This window comes from Polyergus mexicanus, unplaced genomic scaffold (assembly GCF_030449975.1).
Source record: "Polyergus mexicanus isolate NDT 795.1 unplaced genomic scaffold, iyPolMexi1.0 SCAF_25, whole genome shotgun sequence".
Taxonomy (NCBI): domain Eukaryota; kingdom Metazoa; phylum Arthropoda; class Insecta; order Hymenoptera; family Formicidae; genus Polyergus; species Polyergus mexicanus.
Window position 1 is genome coordinate 1673484 of NW_027223345.1, and position 27873 is coordinate 1701356.

The 27873-nt window shown below is 30.4% G+C and overlaps 2 protein-coding genes across 2 annotated transcripts in view; both read right to left on the reverse strand.

Annotated features, from left to right (window-relative positions):
- Window positions 1-3484, reverse strand: part of LOC138943028 (gustatory receptor for sugar taste 43a) — a 61473-nt gene extending 57989 nt beyond the window's left edge. Inside the window, exons 1-2 of the mRNA XM_070313547.1 lie at window positions 3406-3484; window positions 2627-2822 (exon numbers count right to left, since the gene is read on the reverse strand). Coding sequence (XP_070169648.1) covers window positions 2627-2822; window positions 3406-3472 — 263 coding nt within the window. The 5' untranslated portion in view covers window positions 3473-3484. The remainder of the gene's footprint in view (window positions 1-2626; window positions 2823-3405) is intronic.
- Window positions 3485-21094: 17610 nt separating this feature from the next.
- Window positions 21095-24889, reverse strand: Pa1 (PTIP associated 1). The gene is made up of 4 exons (XM_070313651.1): window positions 24598-24889; window positions 23545-23705; window positions 21479-22652; window positions 21095-21337 (listed from the first exon to the last, which is right to left on the reverse strand). Exons 1-3 carry the CDS (start codon window positions 24664-24666, stop codon window positions 22424-22426), a joined length of 459 nt encoding a protein of 152 aa, XP_070169752.1. The 5' UTR covers window positions 24667-24889; the 3' UTR covers window positions 21095-21337; window positions 21479-22423.
- Between the last annotated feature and the right edge of the window lie 2984 nt (window positions 24890-27873).

Sequence of the window (27873 nt, forward strand, 5' to 3'; positions counted from 1 at the left end):
CATTTAGTTTTCGATAATCTTACCGTAATACTTTTATGTACAGAATAATGAGACAAATCAATTAGTGCAAAGAAAAACAAATAATTGTTTAAAAAAATACATTGTAAATAATTTTCTTAAAAACAATTATTTTTTATACTAATTGATTTATCTAATTGATTATTCTGTACATAAAAGTATTACGGTAAGATTATCGAAAACTAAATATTTTACAAGATATTTAATTTTTTATATCAAAATATGTCAGATTAAGATAAAAATAACTCAAAAAGTACTTAATGAAAAAATACTTTATTGTAGTGTTTTGGAAAGCTCTCGAGGTAAGCTATAAGAATGTGTAATGAAAAATAGGGGTTCCTATTTAAAAAATAGAAGTTGACCTTCAAATGACCTCAAAAATGACCTTTAATGTAAAATCCAAGGTCACTATTAGGTAGCCCCCTTTGTTCCCTACAACTTTTATTGGAGTCGTTTTCCTTCAAACATTGATCCTGAAAAGTTATGAGTGGAACTTTTAAAATGGGACACCCTATATATACATATTATAGCATAATATTACAAAAATATTGTTGACATATTACACGTTTATAAATAACATTAAAATATTATAGTTATATTGTTGCAATATATCACATTCCAAAAAGCAAAGTATCACGAAAATGACATTTCAATGATATCTTATTAATATTATAGAAACATCATTAAGATGTCATTTGAAGTCACCTTGCTACATGAGATGTGATATATGTGGTATTGGAGTATAAATAAAATATTTCAGAGGTAATATATTATGTATATTGTAATATTACAAATATATTTTTTATTACATTAACGTATATATCACTGTGCAAATTTGAATAATATTAATGAAAAATATATTCGTAACATTACAAAATCATCATACATATAGGGCAAAGTAGAGTAAAACCGGGTTCCTTTTTTGGGTTTGTCTTTCTACAAAAAATCAGAGAGCAAAAAAAATTTTGCTGTTAGTAGTCTTTAGTAGATCTTAAACTATGAGAAAATAAGGTCAGCTACTAAAAAAAATATTTGATTATCAAAAACAACAAGATTTTTTGGAGATGTTAAAATATCCGATTTTGCCCTAGGGTAAAACCGGTACCCATTTGGAAATATATAAAACACTGTGCAATTACAAAATCTAGATTTATTTTAATCAAAATACAATACACAGATGTATTCTATTGCCAAAAATCACAAACAAAGATATTCTTTTGTTCTACATTGCTGCAGGATTTTCTTATTTAATTTTTTAACTTTAGGGTCTCAAAAAGCTTTTTTGGTGGTTTTTTTCTGAATGGTTATTTTCGTTTCCAACCGCTTTTTATAGGGGGACAAAGTCAAAATAACAGTTTTCTTTTTCTTTTTATTACATGAGATGTGTAGGTACCCGTTTTGCCCCAACACGAAGAGAATAACAAACACGGCGATTATATATTCCGGCGTACAAAGTAATAATCAAAACTAATGCGATATACTCTAATATGTACAGAATACAATGCTGCATTTACAGAAGCAGATGCTCTGTGTAGAAAAAGTCTATATCGACTCAATTGTTGTCCCGATATCGATGTTTTTTGGCCTGAAAATTTTGAACTTCTCTCAAAAAAAGAAATGTCGTTTATATATAGGCACGGTTCATCTCAAAATAATAATGGCATCAATCTACAACTAATAACACGAGTTAGCTAAAGACAGCATTTGTTACGAAGAAACAGAGGTACCCGGTTTGACCCGCCTACTCGGTTTTATCCTACTTTCCCCTGTACGTGTATATAATTAAATTTTATGAAACAAATTATTAAAATTAATTTATTATGCTGATATAAAAACAAATAATAATATTATTATATTAAAAATATATTGTAGTTGTCTTATTTTTATTTCATAATTCCACCAATTTTATTATTAAAAATATTATGTTAATAAATATATAATAAAAATATATAATAAAAATTACTTTTTTTGTTGAAATGTCTTCGTTATTAATATCGTTCTATTACAAATAGATTGCAGATATATTGTAATTATAATAATGATTATACTAATGAATAATAATATTACAATATAATAATAAAATAATATAATAATAAAGAATTATTAGAACAGCATCATTGCAATATATGTTTGTTGTAAAATGATATATTAACAATGAAAGTTTCAACAAGATAATCTCTTTATCGTATTAATATAATATGTTTTATGTCATGATAATTCTCGAGGAATTATATTGTATAATAACACAATTGCAATATATTTGTAATATAAAAATATTTAAAAATTATCTAATTCCTTGCAATATTATATACATATTACATAAATATTACAAATATTACATAAATATTACAATAATACAATTGTGAGATGTTATCATTTATTGCGATTCATTTTGGCGGACATTTTAATATTACTGTGATATTTTTATTATATTCCAGCAATATGCATGCTATAGCTTTATATTGTAATATTGCTATAATATTGCTATTATATTACATGCTTAATGAGATCTAATGTAATTGTCAAATATGTACTTCTTTTCTTTTTAATCTCGAATAATTTGATCATTATCTACATGTAGTCGCGAAGAATGATTGTTCATTGTCACCTGTAAACGCTATCGATGGTGCTCAATCGACCTTGATACCTGCCAGATACGTGTCGGACAAATCTCGTTGGAAATACGCCGGACAGTTTGCTGATGTGATAGATCGGAAACACCGCTTGGTATAAATCGCTGTTTACCGACTTACTCGTCACGTCGGGATTTGCCACGTCGTATTCGTCCACATTTGAAGCTTTATCTATATACATTTATTTCAGATTATCGATTTAAATCGCCCACACTCACGATTATAACACATGTAACAAATAAAATACAGCAAATTTCTTTACGTGACATGATTGTTAAAATTTTGTGAATCAGTTTTGCAATTTCTATAAATTCCTATATAATCGTGCAACATTCATCAGTTTTGTAAATACTGATTTTGTTTTATTTTTCATAAATATAATTGATTAAATATAATATTCCAGAAATATTTAGATATATTTAAATGCCACATGAAATAATTGGTATGACTTCACCAATTTTAATGAAGGCAATGAAAAAAGATCGGTGAAACCATTTATTTGATAAAGATGATTATTTTATTGAGAAAATATTTAGGGTATAACTTTTATATCTTGATATTTTGTTTCTCTTTTACATATTTTTTTCATATTAAAATATTCATTTTAACTTAAAATGATTTTAATTATAGAAGAAGAATGAGAGAAAACAAAATATAGACAATATAAATATATAAACATAAATATTTAAGCATTAAATAAATTTGAAATTTTATCCAAAAACGATGTCAAATGAAGACATGTATATCATCTTACTGTTTGTTTTATTCGCCATTTGTTGCTTATCGAAATCGTTCCATCGTACATGCATTTTTTTAGACATGAGGGCAGTTTCATCGATGTTGCTCGCAGACGCACTCGCAAGATAATTCGCGAGTTGCATTGAAAGGACTCCTATGATCACATATAACAATTAAATTTATAATTTGTTAAATCTTCGTAACATTTTAATATTAAACTAAAATATAAAGTGTATAAGAATTAATGTAAATTTCACCTTTTTATATTCAGCGGGACGAAGAAATAAAATCACGAGATTTTTCGTAAAAATATTGTTGCTTCGCGCAGAGTAGACTTTGCGAGAATCGCTGTCAATCACATCGTCGATCGTTGAAGATCTATCGTTGCAAGATTTATTGAGAATTCACGAGAATTTAAGGTACGAATCACAGAACAAAATGCGACACAGTTACGTTCGTAACTCTCTATGCACTTTATGCATCCGTTTTTCCCATTCGTACTCGTCAGATTGTCGACGGATAATTATTGTTGACGATTGAGTGCTCGCGAGAGATGTTTATCCTTCGAAAAACATATAACACTTATCTATCCCCTGCGTGCGTAATTGAACACGTGACGAGATTTTTGCGTGCGAAGATACTGGGATCTATAAAGAAAAGGCTCTATGATCTTAAATAGACCGGTGATTTTGCTTGTATAATGGTTCTTATTAAAAACAAGAGAAAAAATTCTTTTCGAGACGATAAGGTCTCATTCACTTCGTACGTAATCGAATCAATGGAACAGAGCGCGTTTCTCGCAGTCATATCATCTTCTATCATGCAACATATTATTAGGCAAATATTAGCTGAGAATATTAAATGAAAACCGTAGCATATTGTTATTGTTCTTGTTTCTGCAATCTTTTAACACGTGTAACTTTCAATATGCAATGTTGCACAATTTGATATTTTATACGAAAAATATTTTTATACCAGAAAGATTTTCTTCATCTAAAATTAACTGAAAGGAAAGATAATAATCGCTGATTTTTATATATTATTTTTTACTATTTTTTGTAAATTGTTACAAAATATATAAAAATATAATTATGTATATAATTAACATATACATACACACACACGCACACGCACACGCTGTAAAAAAATAAATATAAATATTTTTTAATTTTTATTTACAATAATATAAATGTACAATTCATGTAATATAAAAATAAAGTAATCTAATTTGCTTTATTTTGGAAATATCTGGGAATTTAAAATTAATTAAATAAAATTAGTTAATTAAAATTATATAAAGCAATGAGTAAATAATAAATTAAACAAAGTAATTTATTTTATATTATTTATACTCTTGTAAACAAAATTGTAAAATATTTATATTTATTTTTTCACACATAAATGTGGTTATATATATAATTATTTACAACTTTGTCTAATTATGTTTATATAAATGCATAACGATAGTGCGGTTTCATTTGCACGCACGCACGCACAACACACAACACACATTATTTTAATTTTTATAATTATAAATATAATTGTAAATAAAATAATATAAAATAAATTACTTTGTTTAATTTATTTTTTACTCATTGCTTTATATAATTTTAATTAACTAATTTTATTTAACTAATTTTAAATTCCCAGATATTTCTAAAATAAAGCAAATTAGATTACTTTATTTTTATATATAATGCTTATACTTTTTTGCACTTTTTTCTTAGCATAACATCGGTGTAAATATGTATATATACATATATACATACATACACACACACATATATATATATACATATGTATACTTCACAGTCACTATTAATAATAGTGCTACTTGATCGATACGACGAGTAATATCTGACTTTTGTATCAATCATATTTTTGCAATCTATCGTTGGTTATATACACTGGTAAACATAATCTTCGTTGCTGTATTGTTAACGTTTCTTGCATATGTTTTTTTTTAATCCGAATATATAATAAAAATTTCTTTTATGTTTATTTTCTAGTGTTACGTCCTGGCGATTCCACGATTCCTTTCGCAACGTTGCGGCAACGATAATCGATCGGTGATAAAAATGAGTCGTTCGGTAAATAGAGCATCTTGCGCCATGCATTTCTTTAAACATTTAGTCACTTGTCAATATCAATATCTACGAGCAACCGTGGGAAAGACGCGAGAGACCGGTGACGAAACCGCGCCGGTCACCTAAAAGTAAATAAAAAATCAGTAGATACCCTCGAAATAGAATTTTCCAGCAGAAGAATAAATTGATATCGAAAAGATAATAAAATTCCTTCTAAGAAAATATCTGACAAACGTAACTAAATCAATAATGATGAAACTTCTGTGACGACATATTCAGTAACGACAGCTACATTAATATCGATAAAAATAATCATAAGGAAGTAAGACTTTTTCTAATCAGATCACGTGCGCAAGGGAAATCTAATGCTCAAGAGACTTGAACTGATATCGATTACCAATCGACGATCACCACGGGTAAAAATTCGATAAGTAGGAGAAACACCCCGCCTAATAGGGGCACTGGCACAATTTTTAATTCGTTGAAGTCTTGGAAGATTCCCACTCTTAGAAATTAGAATATACCCCGAAAAGAGAATTATAAAAAGGGGATTTGAAGAGACATTGACACATCACTTTTTTCCCGTCTTCAATTTCATGCAGTCTTACTCTGTGCTTTTGCACCGTAATTCGCGAGTTAGGCACTTGTGCCACCAGTGTCCTTACTTGGCATCATCTCCAGGCCAACCACGAATCGAACATCAGGCTGCCGACATGAGACACAGAGCGAAACACCGTACCAATTCACCACCTCTTTGAATTACTATTTAAAAAAGTAAGTTTAATTGAATAATTTTTATTTTCCTTCTTTTTGTCTTTTCTTATTTAAATCAAAACTTTCCGAAGAATGTCTTATTCTTTTAAATCATCAACCCGTTCCGGCAATAAATCTTAGAAAGTTTTAACCTAACTATACACCTAAGTTTACAAACTACAACCTAAGTTTTAACCTAACACGAGCGACCAATTTTATACTTCCGACTATTATTAACATATACGGTTATTTACTTATACATATTGATTTTGATCTTTTTTTTTAAATCAAATATATTTTTATATTGTATTAACCAGTTAGAACCTAAATGTTAACGATAGAACTTTTCCTCGTCATTCTGACTGATGCCCTCCGTATTAATGTAACACCCGCGAATTAAACACATACACACACGCACATACTAAGAACACAATCAGCATTATATTTTTATTATTTTTTTTTATTATCATGTATACTTAGCATTAATTTTAGAATGAATAAATCTAAACTTTGTTAATTAAAATCAAGTAACCTTTTTATTAATCCCCCACTCGTTCCTAGATAAAGATCGCACTTAGTCCCATCCCGCGCAAAAGAGATTAAATTCTCTTATCAAAAAGGAATCGCCGATCGAACTTCCGAAAACAGTGTAATAGCGATTCAGTCGTTTACCTGCTTTGCGGACCTGTCAGTTCGTTCGACCCGATTCCAAACGCCACGAGACGTTTAAACTTCGGGATAATAAAAGATAGTTGTTACGCCCTTCCGTCGACTCATCCTTCCCCGAGTCTGGACGTAACACTAGCATATATGTGATAATATAATACATTAACAATTTTCATTCATATTTTCAATTTTCAAATTGTTATTTATAACGATAATACATATGTATTATATTTGTAGTTATCTTTCAAGAGAAATATTCTTTATATGAAATGTAGCAAGAACTTAAATGCGATTACCATTCGGAAAAAAACAAAAGAAAAAACTGTGGTTATATATTTAGATAGAAATAAGTAATCTTAATTGCAACTAAGTATATCGCTTATTTCATAACGCAGAAAGAATAATATAAGATTGTACTTGAAAAATAAAATATTTATCACAATTCATGCAATATTATTCTTGCGAATATAAAAATTGTAAAATGATTTTATTGTTTAACGTTACACGTACCCTGTTGGATTGAAGAACTAAACGCATAGAACTGAAAGAAACTACGGCGTCGTCGTTGTCATCGTAAGGAGAACTACTCGTGAAAAGAAAATCTTTGTGTAAACATTGTAACTTCGATCACTTTCGTATTTTCCACACAATCGATCAAGCATGGCAATAAATGTCTATAATTATGCGAGGGTGTGAGATACGAAAGACTATGTATTTTTTTTTATTTCAGTGTGAAGTAAATAAACTGTGGTATGAATCATGAGTTGGTTCGCAAAAATAATGATAAAAGTAACTGTTAGTTTCGTTACTTTCTCGTTACTGAAAAATAAAAATAAAATATTTTTTCCGTTACAAAATTTGTTACTGTTACAAGTAACACGTTACTTCTCAACCCCTCCTCTTTCTCTCTTTGCATTTTATATATGTTTTAATATATAATATCCCACAGTATGAAATATAGATCGAAAAAAACATTTATTATTAGATGTCTATTAGACGTTTAAGATGTCTTATTGGGATTATAATATAATTATATATATATATATATATACTTTTTTTAAATTAATAATAATTATTTTATTTGATTCTTTCTTGCGAGAAGAAGAAAAAAGAATTACGCAAAAAAACTATATGTTTGTAACTTTGTTATTTGCATACATAAATGCGTTTGGAACGCGATAAAGAAATATACATTAAAAACTCTGAAGATTCAATTAATCATAAAAAATTATTTTACTTTTTATAGATAGTGAAAGCGAGTGAAATATATAATGAGTGATAACATTTTACGTTATGTTTACAATTTAATGTTTCAAAAGAAATTAGATCACATTGGTCTAGTTTCCATCGAAGCATTAACTCGCACCTAGTGCGGCGTAAAACCAAATTTAAGTCGAGTAGTGTTTTGGAAATACGACTGACTGCATTCATTTCACTCCCACTTCGATCTACAAGCTTTGTCGGAGTGGCAGCGAATTGACACGAGATTTAGACGATGGAAACGCTTGAAAAGTATATGCCAACCTTTACTTTTCATTATTTTGTAACCATCAATATACAGGGTGTCTAGACCACCCTAGATACACCCCTTTTCTTTCAAAAACTAAGCATTTTAGAAAAAAAGTTTTGAACAAAAATCGTATGGTTTTGAAGGGAGATTGTGTCATTGCTTTGACCTTGGATGGCATCGTTAAGGTCAAGTCAAGGACACCTTTAATTTCTTAAATGGAACCCCCTATTTCTGATTACATATTCTTATAGCTTATGTCGAGTGCTTTCCAAAACATAATAAAGTATTTTTTTATTTGGTACTTTTTGAGTTATTTTGTATTTTAATCTGGCATTTTGATATAAAAAATTAAATATTTTCTAAAATATTTAGTTTTCGATAATCTTACCGTAATATTTTTATGTACAGAATAATGAGACAAATCAATTAGTGCAAAAAAACGAATAATTGTTTAAAAAAATACATTGTAAATAATTTTCTTAAAAACAATTATTTTTTATACTAATTGATTAGTCTCATTATTCTGTACAAAAAAGTATTACGGTAAGATTATTGAAAACTGAATATTTTACAACATATTTAATTTTTTATATCAAAATATGTCAGATTAAAATACAAAATAACTCAAAAAGTACTTAATGAAAAAATACTTTATTATAGTGTTTTGGAAAGATTTTGACATAAGCTATAAGAATATGCAATAAAAAATAGGGGGTTCCATTTAAAAAATTAAAGGTGTCCTTGACTTGACCTTAACGATGTTATCCAAGGTCAAACCAATGACACCATCTTATGTTCCTCTCAAACCCGCACAACTTTGGTTCAAAACGTTTTTCTCTAAAATGCTTAGTTTTTGAAAGAAAAGGGGTATACAGGTGGTCTAGGACACCCTGTAAAATCGATATGTAGTCTATATGTCGATGTTCGTAACAGTTATCGTTCGTTCGTATTAATTATCAAAATGGAAAATAAAAAAGAAATTTGTCAAGAATTATGTTTATTTACATTCACAAGCAAAAGTTAAATTGGCTCTACTGAAATATCAATCTTTCTTGCTTCTATTCTACTTTCAGTGGAAAGAATACATTAAATTCGATGCGCACCGAAACAGAATCGGATTGACGACTTCGGTGGAAACTAGACCATTGTCATCTTTATAATGAGAGTTTTATTTAACGTTTCATGGCGGCATTTCTTCCGATATTCTCTACCAGTACTGAAAATCTATAATTTACATCACGTGCTATAGATTTTCAGTACTCGGTGAATATCGGAATGCAGCCTATATAGGATGTCTAACAAGTAAGTGACCAAACGAAAGATGGAGGTAGATTGGGTCAAACTGAGTCGAAAAGTCCTGAACTATTTTTTTTATAATGCTTAATAAAAGAATTATGAATGTTTAATTTCGAGATGTCGCCAGTAGATAAATTAATAGATGAGTGTTTACACGACCCAGCTGGCAATTTATTGTTTGATTGTTACATCACAACCATTTGACCATATGATTTTGGTCCTTATCAAGTGAATTAAAATTACAATATTATAAATAATGATAATCATGTTACAGAAATAAAATAAACGAAATTATGTACCTGCGTTATAGTTAAAAAGTTGAAAGAGAAAAATCGATATGTCATAATGACACTGTGTCAATCTCTCTGTTTGAGATACTGAGAAAGACTAAACAACCTTTATTAATCTATCGTGTATGTTATTTACCTAAATTCTCTGTGTCCCTTTGGGAGTTAATAATGTTGTCATATTTTTTAATAAAGAACATTTCTCTCAGCTATTTCTCTTTCTTACATGTTTTTCGGTATACAGAATATCAGGCGCTGACCAAAGTCATGATCAAATTCTAATTTCTAATCTTTTAACGAGATTAAATTGATTTTTAATAGTTATCACCAACGCTTAAAATTCACGCATGAAATAGAGTCGGATTCATTTATTAACTTTTTGGACACCACTGTTATCCGTTCTAAAGGAAAAATTTTAACTAATTGGTACAGAAAACCTACTTGTTCCAATAGATATATTAATTTTTATTTCAACCATCCTTTTAAATATAAAATAAACACCATTTTTAATCTCGTTGACTATGCTATTTTACTATCTGACGATCAGTTTCATGGTAAAAATATTGATGTCGTGAAACGGATTTTACTCAATAATTTTTTTCCGAGACACGTTATAAACCATTATATTTATAAGAGACTTAATTTTTTGAAACAACATGATAATATTATTCCGAGTACCGAGGAAAATAGTGTAGGCAAACCTTCCTACATTGCATTACCATTTGTTGAAGGTTTGAGTGACATATCAGTCGGTTTTTTAAAAATATGGGTTTTACGATTGTCTACAATATATCTAAAAAATTAAACTCATTGATTAAACGTAGTAAAGATGGACTACCTATTAGTAATAAAACGGAAGTTGTTTATAAAATAAATTGCAAGAATTGTAGCGCTTCATATATTGGCCAAACGAAAAGATATTTAAGTACCCGCGTCAAGGAACATTTTAATAACATAAAAATGGACGCAAGTAATCTTTCCGTAATTAGCAAACACAAATTAGAATTTGATCATAACTTCGATTGGTCAGCGCCTGATATTCTGCATACAGAAAAACATGTAAGAAAGAGAGAAATAGCTGAAATGTTCTTTATTAAAAAATATAATAACATTATTAACTCTCAAAGGGACACAGAGAATTTAAATAATATATACGATAGATTGTTTAGTCTCTCAGTATCTCAAACAGAGAGGTTGACACAGTGTCATTATGACATATCGATTTTTCTCTTTCAACTTTTTAACTATAACGCAGGTACATAATTTCGTTTATTTCATTTCTGTAATGTGATTATCATTATTTATAATATTGTAATTTTAATTCACTTGATAAGGACCAAAATCATATGGGTAAATGGTTGTGATGTAACAATCAAACAATAAATTGCCAGTTGGATCGTGTAAACATTCGTCTATTAAAAGAATTATTATTGAATAAAGGCTGGCCAATCAGCGCCGATCTTTAGCCGGGCGCATGTCGGTGAGCCGCGCGCCTGGCAGTATGAGGCAGCGCACACTTCACGGCGCGCGGTTCACTGACGTGCGCCCGGCTAAAGGTTGATGCTGATTGGCCAGACTTTACTCAATAATAGTTCCTTTATTAATTAAGGGTCGACAGGAGAGACAGTAGAGACCTCTCGCGGGAAGCCGTGAATTACGAATTCGTAGTCTACGTCCTACAGCCAAAATAAAGAGAAAATCGGATTCTAATGATGATATTCGTATTCAGCAGCATCGTCTTCATAGACGTACAGAGCGTTTTTTGGGGAAAAATGATCAAAATAAAAATTCTAATACTAAACAAACACATACAGCTACTCGCAGATCAGGTGTAGTTACTCCCAAATTCATATTGTATTAATTATAAATTTTTGAAAGCTAAATTGTAAAATCCGGCTCTGTATGACTAATTATAACAATATAAAGAATACGTCAGGAAAAGTTTCATGAAAAAATATTAATTTTTCGAGATGTAGGACGAAGACTACGAATTTCATCACATCTGTATTTAAAGTGCAGCTAACAGCAGAACATGGGGAATATTCCGTGGTGGCACACTGGCCGCGTGACAAGGAAAAATGATTGCGACATCTTTGTCTGTCTTTCATCGCGTATGTGTGTAGCGTCCGTGAAGACAAACATCGATACGTTGAGCACATATGGTTGGGAAATAATGTCAAACAAGGAGTGACAATCGCGTGCTATCCTTGTTCCTCTAGCATATCGCTTTACGGCCGAAATATGGTCTGAAAATGCTGTCTGGTCTCTCGTGGCAGAAAGCAGTAATGCAACAAGATTAACGGGCGCCCATTTTTTGAGAATTTTATACTTGCATATATACATATGTGCATATATATGTTTAAATTGTAGTTAAAATTGTACGTGCAATTAAATATTTTGTATGATGATCAATAATAATAGTAGAATATAATAGATAACAGAATGAACAAATATACAATATGTAAGACACGGGTGCCTGTCAGACTTACAATTAATGATTTGTTGCTTTATTACTATCAAGACTTCGTGTATCATATCAGAGAGGGATAGAGATGAAGTAGTACGATTGTCAATCCTGGTTCGATATTATTTTTTAACAGTTGTATAATTGCAGTTTCATAGATTAAAAATTATATTATTTTTCTTCAATTGTTCACACCAATATCGCATAGATATATAATAACAACATGTACGCAAAAAAAGTTTAATATCTATCCCTACAAAATAACTTTTAAAAAAGTTTTTCCTTGAAAAATAATTTTCATACAAAATAAAAAATTAAAAAAAGATTTTCCTCTAAAAAACAACTCTAAAAAATAAAAACCTTTAAAAAATCAAAAATCAAAACTAAATGAAATCAATAGTTAAGTAGCCAAGTATTTAGAAGCAATTCAGTTTGTGAGGATTTGTAATTTGAAATAGTATTTGTCATAAAATCAATCTTGTATTTATAGAAATGTTATAGACAGATTCATTCACAGATTCACGGGTTTCTATGAATATTATATTTATATAATATTGTTAAATTAATAAGCATTACTTTAAAAAAAATCACTTAAATATATTTGATTTATCATATTAAAAATTTAATCATAGAAGGCAGTATATTTGGATTATCATATTAAAAATTTAATTATAGAAGGCATAGAGATAATCAAATTTTCACAGTTATAATGTATATATAAATAAATCCCAACATGTACGCAAAAAAAGTTTAATATCTATTCCTACAAAATAACTTTTAAAAAAGTTATTTCTTGTACATTTTTTGCAGGAAAAATATAAATTTTTACAACAAGCAATGAAATCACCTAAAAAAAACCTCACAAAGGTAAAAAAAAATACGCCAAGTATATAAAAAAATCCCAACATGTACGCAGAAAAAAGTTTAATATCTATCCCTACAAAATAACTTTTAAAAAAGTTTTTCCTTGAAAAATAATTTTCATACAAAATAAAAAATTAAAAAAAGATTTTCCTCTAAAAAATAACTCTAAAAAATAAAAACCTTTAAAAAATCAAAAATCAAAACTAAATGAAATCAATAGTTAACTAGCCAAGTATTTAGAAGCAATTCAGTTTATAAAGATTTGTAATTTGAAATAGTATTTGTCATGAAATCAATCTTGTATTTATAGAAATGTTATAGACAGATTCACAGATTCACGGTTTCTATGAAATCAAAACACATTTTATTTTTATTAACAGAAATCTGATTTTCAAAATAACCCATACAGCACTAAAGCTTGCAACAACATTGCTGCAATATTGCAATATTGCATATTGTAGTTGAATGTTGCAGAAATATTACAAAGACATTATTTTACAATATAACTTTAGTAATGTTACAGCAACATTCCAAAAATATTCCAAAAAAAGTATTCGATAATCGCTAGTTCATTCGTTTACCGCTATGCGGCGCATATTGCGCTATCTATTCCGCATTTAATTTTTAGTCACAATGATTATATAAAGTTTACAAAGAGCAACTAATAAGATTAAAGATATAATAACTCTTTTCTTTCAAATTATACATCCTGTAAGATATACTTTGCAAATCAAAGGAATTTTAATCGCACTTAACATCAACAATATGATTTGATATTATAGCATATAATACTCTTAATAAACTCTATAATAATTTGTGTAATTTGTGATATACAATATTCAAAATTGTTGAACTTTCCATACAGCACCGCAAGATTGCAACAACATTGCAGCAACATTTTTCTGCAAGGTTGCAACATTGCAGAAACATTACGAAATATTGCTGCAACATTGTTATGATATTGCAGCAACAATAAAATGTCCGCCTACAGAAATATTGCAATATAATATTGCAGCAACATAGCAATATAATATATATGCAATAATGCTTTATGTATATTTATCGACATAATATCTTTAACATATGAAAAAAATAATAAGAAATTAGGCATATAAGAATCAGGATTTAGTGTGTATATAGATTTTCTGTATTATAATAACGAAATTATAAATTGCAAATTTTTCGGTACACATTTGACTTTCTTCAGTGACAAAGAATATCTAAGAGAAATAAGAAAAAACTCAATTTGCAATTTTGTAAATTCACAATCTCTTTGTATCCGAAATATTCAGATATGCAAAAAGATTGTGGTGGATTTACGCATACAAGTTTTTTCACATCTTTCTTGTTTTCATATAATCTCAAAATTTATTTATTAAAATCTGAAGTATCTTTTGCATGTTAAAAAATTATTATCAAATTTTTGATTTTATATAAGAATGGAAACTATTAAAAGAATTCTTAGTCCAATGTCTGAGTCCTCTGTGTTGGGGTTATATCATACAATTTAAGCTAATAAAAATAGTTATTATATCTTTAATCTTATTAGTTGCTTTTTGTAAACTTTATATAATCATCGTGACTAAAAATTAAATGTGGAATAGATAGCGCAATATGCGCCGCATAGCGGTAAACGAATGAACTAGCGATTATCGAATACTTTTTTTGGAATATTTTTGGAATGTTGCTGTAACATTACTAAAGTTATATTGTAAAATAATGTCTTTGTAATATTTCTGCAACATTCAACTACAATATGCAATATCGCAATATTGCAGCAATGTTGTTGCAAGCTTTAGTGCTGTATGAGTTATTTTGAAAATCAGATTTCTGTTAATAAAAATAAAATGTGTTTTGATTTCATAGAAACCGTGAATCTGTGGATCTGTTTATAACATTTCTATAAATACAAGATTGATTTCATGACAAATACTATTTCAAATTACAAATCTTTATAAACTGAATTGCTTCTAAATACTTGGCTAGTTAACTATTGATTTCATTTAGTTTTGATTTTTGATTTTTTAAAGGTTTTTATTTTTTAGAGTTATTTTTTAGAGGAAAATCTTTTTTTAATTTTTTATTTTGTATGAAAATTATCTTTCAAGGAAAAACTTTTTTAAAAGTTATTTTGTAGGGATAGATATTAAACTTTTTTCTGCGTACATGTTGGGATTTTTTTATATACTTGGCGTATTTTTTTTTACCTTTGTGAGGTTTTTTTTAGGTGATTTCATTGCTTGTTGTAAAAATTTATATTTTTCCTGCAAAAAATGTACAAGAAATAACTTTTTTAAAAGTTATTTTGTAGGAATAGATATTAAACTTTTTTTGCGTACATGTTGGGATTTATTTATATATACATTATAACTGTGAAAATTTGATTATCTCTATGCCTTCTATAATTAAATTTTTAATATGATAATCCAAATATACTGCCTTCTATGATTAAATTTTTAATATGATAAATCAAATATATTTAAGTGATTTTTTTTAAAGTAATGCTTATTAATTTAACAATATTATATAAATATAATATTCATAGAAACCCGTGAATCTGTGAATGAATCTGTCTATAACATTTCTATAAATACAAGATTGATTTTATGACAAATACTATTTCAAATTACAAATCCTCACAAACTGAATTGCTTCTAAATACTTGGCTGCTTAACTATTGATTTCATTTAGTTTTTATTTTTTTAGAGGTTTTTCATTTTTCAGAAGTAAATTGATTGATTGATTGATATTCTTTATTGTTTCCCTATGGGGTTACAAATCTTCCTCCATATCTTTCCCTTACATCTTACTTTCTACACTTATATTTAACGCTTTGTACACACACACGCTTCCTATCCCTCTTTTCGTTCTTGTCCCTCAACTTGTGTACTTTACTTATCCTTATCCTATCTTACTTACATCTTAACTCCGCGAACTTAACTTAACTTAGTCTAACTTAGCCTATTTTGGACCTCCGTTTTCGCTGTTCTTTTCGCTTTCTCTCTCCTCCCTCCCTCTCTCTCTCTCTCTCTCTCTCTCTCTTCCTCCCTTTCTCTCGTTTCCTCTATCTCCCTCATCTATTCCTCTCCTGCTTCTTCTCCTCCTAGTATCCTCTCCTTTGCCTCCTGCCAACTAGTCCCATCTTTTTTCTCCCTTTTCACGCACCTTTCCCATACATGTTCCCACGTCTCCTTCTCCTTACCGCACATCCTACAACTTTTCTTTTCCTCCCCCTCCCAATATAATCCTTCCCTCATTTCGTTCCCCAATCTAAATTTCATAACCCTTCTCCACCTTTTCTCCGTCCATCCTTTCTTCAAATACTCTGGAATTCCCTCACCCTTTATTTCCCTATACCCTTTATTATATTTCGATTCACATATTTTCTTCTCCCTTTCTTCATCTTGCCTCTTCCTATCTTTTTCCTCCAACTCCTCATATCCTATTCTTTCCTCTTCCCCTTCCTGTACTCCTCTTTCTCTCAAGAATTCCTTCCTTTCTTGTTCCCAGCTCCCTATCACTCTCCCTCTTCTCCATCTTTCTTTCATCTCTTCCCAGCATTTCCTTGGTACTTCCCCCCCTTTTCCTTCCTCTAATCTCCTTTTGAAATTCCATACCCTTCTTCCTGCTCTCCCTCTCATCAATCCTCTTCCCACTTCCTCCCTTACCATATATCCTGGCGTCCTCCAGTCCAGTCCTATTGTCCATCTTATATGCCTGTCATGTATTCCCTCTATCTCCCTTCTCTGCCTCCACTCCCAAACCTCTGCCCCATATCCCATTACTGTCTATACTAGCGTGTCGTATAGCCACATTCTCCTTTCCCAGTGCTTTCCCCATACTTCCCTCATCACCGCTGCTGTCCTTCTTCCTCTTTCTCTCACATGTGCCTCTTGCCCTCCCTTCCTCTGTATCGTATATCCTAAATATCTAAACTCTTTCACCTCCTTTATCTTTTTCCCTTTCCATCTCCAATCTACCTTTTACTCCTACCCCCTCCCTTCCTAAATCTTATTACCTTTGTCTTTTCCGCATTTAATTCTAGTCCTTTTCTTGTTAAATACCTATCCAACCTACTCAACATCGCTCTCATGTCCTGCTCCTCTTCCGCCATCAACACTACATCATCCGCGTATGCTAAAATAAATACTTTCCCTTCCCCCCGTCTCACTCCTCCCCAACACCCTTTTGCCATCTCCTCTTCCAAATCCGCCATCAGAATGTTAAACAGCGTTGGGCTCAGTGGACATCCCTGTCTCATCCCTTTCGCCATCCAGAACTCCTCTCCTATTCGCCCCCCTACTCTTACCCTACTCCTTGTCTCCCTCATTATCTCTTCCACTCTCACCACCAGGCCTTCTCTCACTCCCCTTTCTCTCATCGCCTTCATCAGAATCTCCCTGTCGAGTCAAACGCTGCTTTCAGGTCCACAAATACCGCTGTCATTTTCCCACCTTTCCTTCCCAACTGTCTATTTACTAAATAGTTCAACGCATACAATTTTTAGAGATAAATTACTTTTTAGTTTTTTATTTTGCAGGGAAAAATTTTTTTATAAGTAATTTTTTAGAGGTAACTATTTTTCAATTTTTTGTTGCATACAATTTGAGATTTTTCATATATACTTGGCATATTTTTTTTTACCTTTGTGAGGTTTTTTTTAGGTAATCAAATTGCTTTTTGTAAAAATCTATGTTTTTCCTGCAAAAAATATATATGCGTTTTTAGCATTTCGAGGCCAACTGCATTTTTGTATTAATTTTATAAATATCCCAGACAGCATAAGGATGTCCTTAGGACGTCCAAAGGGCATCCAGGACATACATGTAGGATATACTCAGGATATCCCATTGTAATCCTCAGATCTCCTCTGGATATCCTGAGGAAGAGTAAATGATAGCCGTATATTAATCTCTGGAGAATCCAGGGAGATCCTGTGGAACATCCTAAGGATTTTTATAGGATATGTTAGGGATATTTTTCGTATGTTTCAAGGAGCAAATTTTAAAATTTAAATATAAATTAAAATTATGTTTTGTTATTTACTACCAATATTAAAAATCTAATATTAAAAATAGTTCACCGTTCTTTAATATTTGAGGCTTTCGTGCTGTACATGAATATTTTAGGTTTGACTCCCGGGTTTGAGTTGTGTAATATTGTCTAAACAATCCAATATCTGAATTCCCTATGTTGGGATTTGTAATTTCCTGTCAGTTGCTCTTTGCAAGCTTTATATAATTCTCATGACCAAATCTCAAATACGAGTTCGCATGTCGCATAGCGGTAAACAAACGAACTAGCGGTTGAATACTATTGTTTGTAAAGTTTTTGGAATGTTGGGAACAGTAACATTCCTCATGAAATATTAAATAAATAATAATTTTGGATATATGAAAATGTGCGCATCAAATTCAATTATTAATATTTAATATTAAACGAAATTAACGTTAACAATTAATTGCACATGTATATGTCCTCTGGAAATTCAAAAGACATCCAATATAATAGACAGGGCAGATATATCCTATAGACATCCAGGGGTTATCCAGTGGACATTTATAGGACATTGATACTTCCCAGACAGCACAAAACATCCTCAGGATCATCCTGAATATGTCCAGGGCGGTTCAGGACATTTGTAGGATGTTTTAAGATATTATTATAAATGTATTTATAAAAATTTAATATGCATACATAATTATTTTTAGTTGTGTCGGCTATTTAATATAATTTAGAAATCTTAAGTATTATAATAAGTATTAATGTCCTATAAATGTCCACTGGATAACCCCTGGATGTCTGTAGGTTATATCTGCCTTGTCTATTATATTGGATGTCTTTTGGATTTCCAGAGGACATATACATGTGCAATTAATTGTTAACGTTAATTTCGTTTAATATTAATAATTGAATTTGATGCGCACATTTTCATATATCCAAAATTATTATTTATTTAATATTTCATGAGAAATGTTATTGTTCGCAACATTCCAAAAACTTTACAAACAATAGTATTCAACCGCTAGTTCGTTTGTTTACCGCTATGCGACACGCGAACTCGTATTTGAGATTTGGTCATGAGAATTATATAAAGCTTGCAAAGAGCAATTGACAGGAAATTACAAATGTAATTATTTTCTATCAGTTCAATTTCTGATGCAATCTCAACATAGGGAATTCAGATATTGGATTGTTTAGACAATATTACACAACTCAAACCCGGGAGCCAAACCTAAAATATTCATATACAGCACGAAAGCCTCAAATATTAAAGAACGGTGAACTATTTTTAATATTAGATTTTTAATATTGGCAGTAAATAACAAAACATAATTTTAATTTATATTTAAATTTTAAAATTTGCTCCTTGAAACATACGAAAAATATCCCTAACATATCCTATAAAAATCCTTAGGATGTTCCACAGGATCTCCCTGGATTCTCCAGAGGTTAATATACGGCTATCACTTACTCTTCCTCAGGACATCCAGAGGAGATCTGAGGATTACAATGGGATATCCTGAGGATATCCTACATGTATGTCCTGGATGCCCTTTGGACGTCCTAAGGACATCCTTGTGCTGTCTGGGTATTAGAAAGTTTCTGGCATGTTGTATGAATATTTTAATACAACGTTACGCGCAAGGTCTCTGGAATATTACTAGGATGAATATGGGCGAACATTTTCATGTTGCTGGGAGGTTAATGGTAGGTTTATTAATCTCCGTGGAATGTTACTATCTTACAATTTAAGATGACCGGAACCTTATTGGGATGTTGATGTGCTGTGAGGGAAGCTTTTCAAATTTACTATAATTAATTTAACTGTTTTATATACAAAATCATGCAGATATCATGTCTTTTCTGAAACTTATCTTTCTTATATTTACAGTTAGTGCTTATTCCAAAATTGTGTACAATATAAAACTTATGCTAATAAGGTATTGAGTTGTATAATCTTTTTTATATATTATAAATATCTTTCAACAGAAAATGCGCGGTACGAATATAAATTTTCAAAAGTCCTACAGTTATTAATAATATGAATAAATCTATGCACATTAAGTAAAATGCATTCTTCTTAAATAACTAAAAATATATTAACTATACATATCTAAATATTTTATGCATAAATTAGCATTAATTGTAATTCTAGGATACTAGAATATGGGTCAAATGTAATTATTATTCTATTATTGATTACGTATATGTACATTCTATAACAATTTAAAATATTTATGTTTTATGGTTACTAGAGTATTGTGCCATCACATTTGTGATACGCACGTTCGTGAGACTAAGTGATGCACTCTTTAATTACGATTTATTGTACGATGTGGCGATGCGTTACTAAGGAGCGACGGGAAAGAAGGGATGAGCAGTAGGCGTGAGCTAAAAAATCCAGCCGGAAGTTACAAATAAATCCCAGTTCACTTATATAATAAGTCGGTGGACAGGGTTCTTATTTCTACCGCAGCATCTTTATTCCTATGTCGCCACCGTCAACTCGGAGTTTCGTGGCGACTACTCAGGAGCCTTAAGAATAATAAGTAAATATTATGTATGAATACTTTGGTTTTCTTTGCATACATATAACTAATATTACAGTAGCATGTTGTGCAGTGCGAGATATTTATAAGTTTTCCTTTTTTTTATAAAATAATTTAATATAGTTATATGTATGCAAAGAAAATCAAAATATACAAATTATGTATGTATACTGACAAAGCGAATAACATTTTGTTGCAGTAAGATTCACTTTAAGAATAATATTTATAATATTAGTTATATGTATGCGAAGAAAACCAAAGTATTCATACATAGTATTTATATACTTATTAATTAATTGTACTTATTGTCTGTTACTATCAAATCTCTATAATTCAATATGTTACGCTGTTTAGCAAAGTTCTTCAGCTGGGATTGCATACGGTATAAGACCATATGCAATTCCAGTTGAAGAAATCCCAACTATAAAAGTATACCGGTCTTCTTGAAAGGATTGATTTTGCTTTATCCTGCAAATAAATGCTATAATTTAGATAATATTCAGATATAATTAAAAAATATACTTATAAAACAATAAATAAACATATATAAGCAAATATATATATAAATATATGTATATATATATATATACGAAATTTCAATCTACTTACTCGATAGCATCAAATATATTTTCTTCAAGTATATTTTTGCAACAGATTCATCAAATATAATCTTAAGCTTATTATATCTTGATATTGCGATGCTACCGCGTACCGCGTCGCTTGATACATATCATATACGTTTGCATGCACATACACATTGTCTCAAGGCATTTGCACACTCAAGCGAATAATCCTATATGAGCGCTGCGAATGCGCCTTGAGAGACAAAATCGCTTTGCGTGTGTGCGTGCAAGCATATGTACGTGAGAGTCTAAATCTTCTGAAGAAAAAAATGTCACATTTCTGGTATACGATTATCATCCTTAGGATTGATTGCACCAATCTTATTCAAATTGGTCGCAATCGAAAGCTTGCATCCACATTGTATAAGAAAAATGCCGTTAGATTTTTGATTAACAGTTTAGTTCCTGAGGAATTTTAATCGAAAGTTTATTAGACGTAAAACTCCGGATAAGCTATTTGGTAGCATCGCGACTCCTGTACATAATCAACATAGGCAAACCGTTGACAAGCCTCGAAATGTTTTTTTTATATACTTGGCGTCGCGACGCTACCGCGTCGCTTGATATGTATGTAAAATTTGTATATTTGTACATTATGTTTATAGCATCAAAAAAAATATTATAAATACATCAATGAATATCTACACTTCTTACTATTATAAAGACAATGTGTATAGAAATATATCATAATTTTTATAGCTGTAGAAACTTAACATGAATATCCTCATTGAGGGTAGACTAATGATACTCATAAGTAGATGTAATATCTCATTCTTTAACACATATTTTCTAATAAAAATTATTTTTGATAGTACACAGAGTAATATCTGTCTTTAATGTAATCTTATTTCAACATTACAATCTTGTGCGTTATGCAGCTTTTGATTTACCACACATGAATCACTTCATAAAACAGACAAACTTTGTGTTTTTAAGTGGAAGGATGCGGTTTTAATCCAGGAGATTCACTTTTTTTCGGACTGGAATTGATTTCTTGTTGCTCCAATCTACGGTGTCTCAACATTGTCGATAATACTCCATTGAAACTGGCAGTTTTCTTCTTGGCACTACCTTTTGGAGTACTCTCGCCGACTCTACGGACAGGTAGTCTTGGCGATGACATTTCATCCATAAAATCAAAATCGGACTTTTCTTCAATTCTATAAACATAAAAAAATATTGTCAATATAAAAAATAATTAAGATACACTATTTGAAATTAGAAGCTCTAATGAATAAAAATAAGAGAAGTACAAAATTTCGGACAAAAATTTAAAATACGGCGCGCTAAACTTACACCTCGATGTTAATATCACGCGTGTTATATACATGTATTTATTTACAAATCGAACGAATCACAATGTCACGCAATACACATCATGTAATTTTTAAAATATCCATCAGTTGCGTTTCTATCTTCGTAACGTTGCGATGCTCATCTCGGTTTATTGAAGTAAGCTCCTACTTTATCTTTCATAATTATAATTACAACACACTAGATACTGACGATCTAAAAGAATAAATTTCAAAAGTTCTGACGAGCACTATGTGCTTTTGTCACCTAAGCTGGGCACGTACTCCCCTTGCGGATGAACCAAAAAGAGGCACACTTGTCTTTAAACGTGATGAGCATAAAACATTCCCGCATATAAATATATGCTCCTTTTAACAATTTAAGTATATTAACGAAAATTGATCCATCTCATCCATCATATTATCATATTTTCATGTCAGTAGCAACATATTCTTTAAAACACACGGTGCATTAATTTAACAAGTTTTTTATATCCTATACTTTTTAATTTTTTTTTAAAGTTATTCGTAATCATTTGTAAATTATTTATTACATAGGTTTACATTTTAAATTATATCCGATCTGTAATTTAATAGATGCCGAAGATGGTCGAAATCCAGGACCGAAACATACATACTTGAATACAGAAAAAACATAAACAACAACAATCAACTTGCGCACTGTTTACCAGGCTTTTATTTAGCCCAAAAACCTCTTCTCTTCAATTAGAACAATTAAAAATTTTTACTACAAAGTTACTTGTATTCCTGCGATCCATAATCCTGTTGTCGATTGTTTGAGGGAATAGGGGATGGTCCTCGTCTACCAGGACACTTCCATTCAAGTTCTAAGACATGATTGTTAGCTTCTAAACCTTCAATTAATGAGACTATGTCTTCAGCTTTTATATTCCATTCATACTACACAAATAAAAAAAAACAAAGATGTTTATACAAAATTAACAGCATAATGTGAAATATAAACTTAGATATTTACAATATAACACATATGATCAAATATAGTAAGATGAATCAGAAAGTAAGGTTCCCTGTTTTATTACGACTCTTATTTACAACTTATGCACAAATTGGAATTATTGTATTAAAATATAGAATGATTACTTTTACTAATATAATCTTTTTTGAAAAGATTGATGCACTCGTCTCACTTTGGCATGAGTTGAAGATTTTCTCTTGATAAAAGGTTTTAAAATATTTTGTTCACTCTTGAATAGCATTTTATATTCCTACATTATCAAGGAGACAATTAGAAGAAAGAGGCTTAAGTTTCTCTCTAGAGAAGCCCAGGTCTTTTTCTTGTGAATTTTCTTCATGATAATGTCACTCTATATATCAGACTCAAGAATTTTTGTAACCATTTGATTGGAACATTATAAAGCATCTTCTCTAGAGCCTGGATCTGGCTCCTTATAATCTTAATTTGTTTGCATCACATCTTGGGGGAAAACGATTTCCAGATAATGCAGTGATACAAAAAATGCTATTTAAGAATGGTTGAAACATGAAGAGCAGGATTTTTACCAAGAGGGGATCTTCAAATACATGCTAACTATATCAATCTTCTCAAAGACTATATCGAAAAGTAATCTTTAGCTTATAACTTAACATAGTAAGTTCAATTAATGCATAAGTAGTAAATAAAAGTTGTAATAAAACAGAAAATGTATATATATATATATATTTTTTATTTAAGAATTATACTTGAAATTTTTATTACTTAAAAATTATAAGATATCAAGATAAATAATAATTATTTCAGAATTTACATATATTGTAAATTTGGTTATCTTACCTTCGCGTCCACTTCGTATTTTTCATCATCGGAACATTCCACAGACCAGTCTTCTTCATTGCATTCCATTTTTATTAAATAATTTGCAATAATATATGATCGTTTAAAAAGACATTTCCATTATGTTTCATTCGCATATAATCGGTCATTCCCAATTCATTCGCAAATTTGTCTCTTTGCAAAAACCTCTCTATATATATATATATATATATATATATCTTTTCTACATTTCGCATACGAATTTCGCTAATACTAGTTTCGCTCATATTATAATTACAAGACACTACACAAACAAGATAATTGACAACCACCATAGACCAGAGAAAAGCTTGAGAGATACCACGGCCCTCAGTATTCATAGTCAATTCTTATATTTAAGACCGTCTTAAGCACAATCTTAAGATGCCCTAAACCAATCACAGAGCCGTATTAGCACCTTAAGACATTATTTAAGACGGTCTTGAAATAAAGAACTGACTATGAATACCGGCTCTAGAACATATAAAAATGAAAGGGGAATGCTTTTGTTTCCCGATAGAAAAACATGTCGAAGGAAGTGAGAAAGAAAATCATAGTTGCCTTTCTCTTGTGAGTAATTGCTCAAAAGTGCGCATACACGGCTTACCAGTTCGGCCCAATGAAAAATAAGTATATATATATATATATATATATATATATATATATATATATATATATATATATATATATACGGTTACATTAGTCACATATGTGTGTACACAAAAGTATGTATATTTACAGACACAATACTTATATATGTAGTTATTCAGAAGAGAGAGAGGCAACTACGATTTTTTTCTCACTTCCTTTCGATACTTTTCAGCCTGCTATTCCCCTTCCATTTATATTCTAAGCCACAGCCTATGGCCCATGTTCATAGGCCTAGTTTACACACCTACATGAAGTAGAAAGAAGACCATAGACTTTGGCTGCGGTCGAGGAGACGCTAAAGATGCTTCGAAGCATTGCATTAACCAATCAGAATAAAGAAATCTTTACTTTTTTTGTCCTGATTGGTCAATCAAACGCTTCGAAGAATTTCTAGTGTCTTCCCGACCGCAGCCATAGTATATCTAGACCGAGTGTTGTGGAGTGGGGACAAAGGTGCACGTAAAGGTGGGTATACACTTAGCGAACGAACAGCGAATGCAAAACGTGTTGAACGTTTTTCTCGCACGAATTGTCTTTGATGTACCGCTTCATGAGGGAATCGAGCCGCATTCGCTTTGGCGTATATATCTGCTGAATGATAATAATGAACGTTTGCATTCGCTGTTCGTTCGGTGTTCGTTCGCTAAGTGTATACCCACCTTTAAAAAGGATGTATTCTGTTTCATGCTCCTTGCGTTCTCTCTCGCTCGCACATAGCATAGCGAAAGAGAACACTATGCTACGTGCGAGCAAGAGAGAACGTAAGGAGCACGAAACAGAGTATGTCCTTTTCTACAAGCATCTTTACCGCCACTCCATAAATAAGGCAAACGCTCGGTCTAGGTGTACTATGTCTATGGAGAAAGCCTGCAGCACACGGTACGATTTTTTGTACTGATTTTGTTAATTTATTTGTTGCGTGTTTAGCAAAGTATTCTACGTGTTCCAATCATAAGAGTGTTACTAGTTTTGGCTTCACACGTGCAGATTATCTTACGTGTTGGGTTAATATTTTAGTTATAAGATTTCTAGAGATTTCAACAAAATTTTTTAAGATTCTAAAAATCCTTTAGACAATAGCTAATGATTGCTTATCTAGTCAAGATACGATTCAAGATATTTATTGTGGAAGAATTAATAACATTTTTTAAATTTTATTAGGTTAGGAAATCTGTCATTTTTAATTAATTATATACATATTCAATTAATATCACCATAATTATAAATAAAATACATAATTACTTATATATATTTATAACTTTTGTCTTTATATTTATTATTATTTTTATTTTTTGCGTTTTTGTCGTAGTATCGTTTGCAGCTAGCAACAAAACCATAGTAAAATATAGCACCGAATCTATTACCAAAAACTAGCATGCTAGCCAGTGATGAAAGCTCATGGGAAATATCTTACAGGCAGAATTTTCTGCGCATGTGTGAATAACGTCACTGCTTTAAGCCCGTGTCAGACTACACATTAAAGATTGAGATTCAAGATTCAAGATTGATATTTGATCAATCAGGATGAAGAAATTTTAGTCCCTTTTGTTCAGATTAGTCAAATCCAAATCCTTAATCTTTAATCTTCAATTTTCAATGCGTAGTCTAATACGGGCTTTACGTATCCGATCTCAACAGTCTCGTAATATAGGACACTTTTTAAAGTCTATATAAATTTTCTATTGTTTTTATTAATATTTATGCTAATGATATATTAAATACCTATTATCTCTTTAAGGGTCAACAAAATAAATTTTAAAAATTAAATTATATATTACTTCTTGCAACATTTCCTATACTTTTTCTCGTAATAGGACATAACGATACTCTTTTTACAACGTACACTATACGCTATTGAGGCCTACTGACGTTTGCGCTATTGCGCATGTGCGAGAGTTTGCTAGCACGCACAACAACACGCAGCACATAATATTTCAAGTTGCATAGCTATTATAATTGCTAGCAAAATGTCTCGCATGCGATCTAGTACGCAAAATCGTACCGTGTGCCGCAGGCTTAAGACTTAAGACGTAAGTGAATTGACCAATCACGGTCGGACAGTAAAGCGGGGAGCACACACTTTTGCATAAGCGCATAATCATAAGCATAAGGAAATTGATTGGTTAATTTTGTTATACATAAGAAAATGGACTAATCAATTTTCTTATGCTTGTAGTTACGCGTTTATGTAATGCCTGCGGCACACGGTATGATTTTTCGTATTGATTTTGTTAATTTATTCGTTACGTGCTGTTTAGCGAAGTATTCTACGTGTTTCAATCATAAGAGTGTTACTCGTTTTTGCTTCACACGTGCAGATTATCTTACGTGTTAGGGTAATATTTTAGTTATAAGATTTCTAGAGATTTCAACAAAATTCTTCAAGATTCTAAAAATCTTCTAGATTATTTAGCCAATGATTGCTTATCTAGTCAAGATATTTATTGTGGAAGAATTAATAACATTTTTTAAATTTCATTAGGTAAGGAAATCTCTTATTTTTAATTAATTTTATATATATTCAATTAATATCATCATAGTTATAAATAAAATATATAATTACTTGTATATATATATATATATATATATATATATATAACTTTTGTT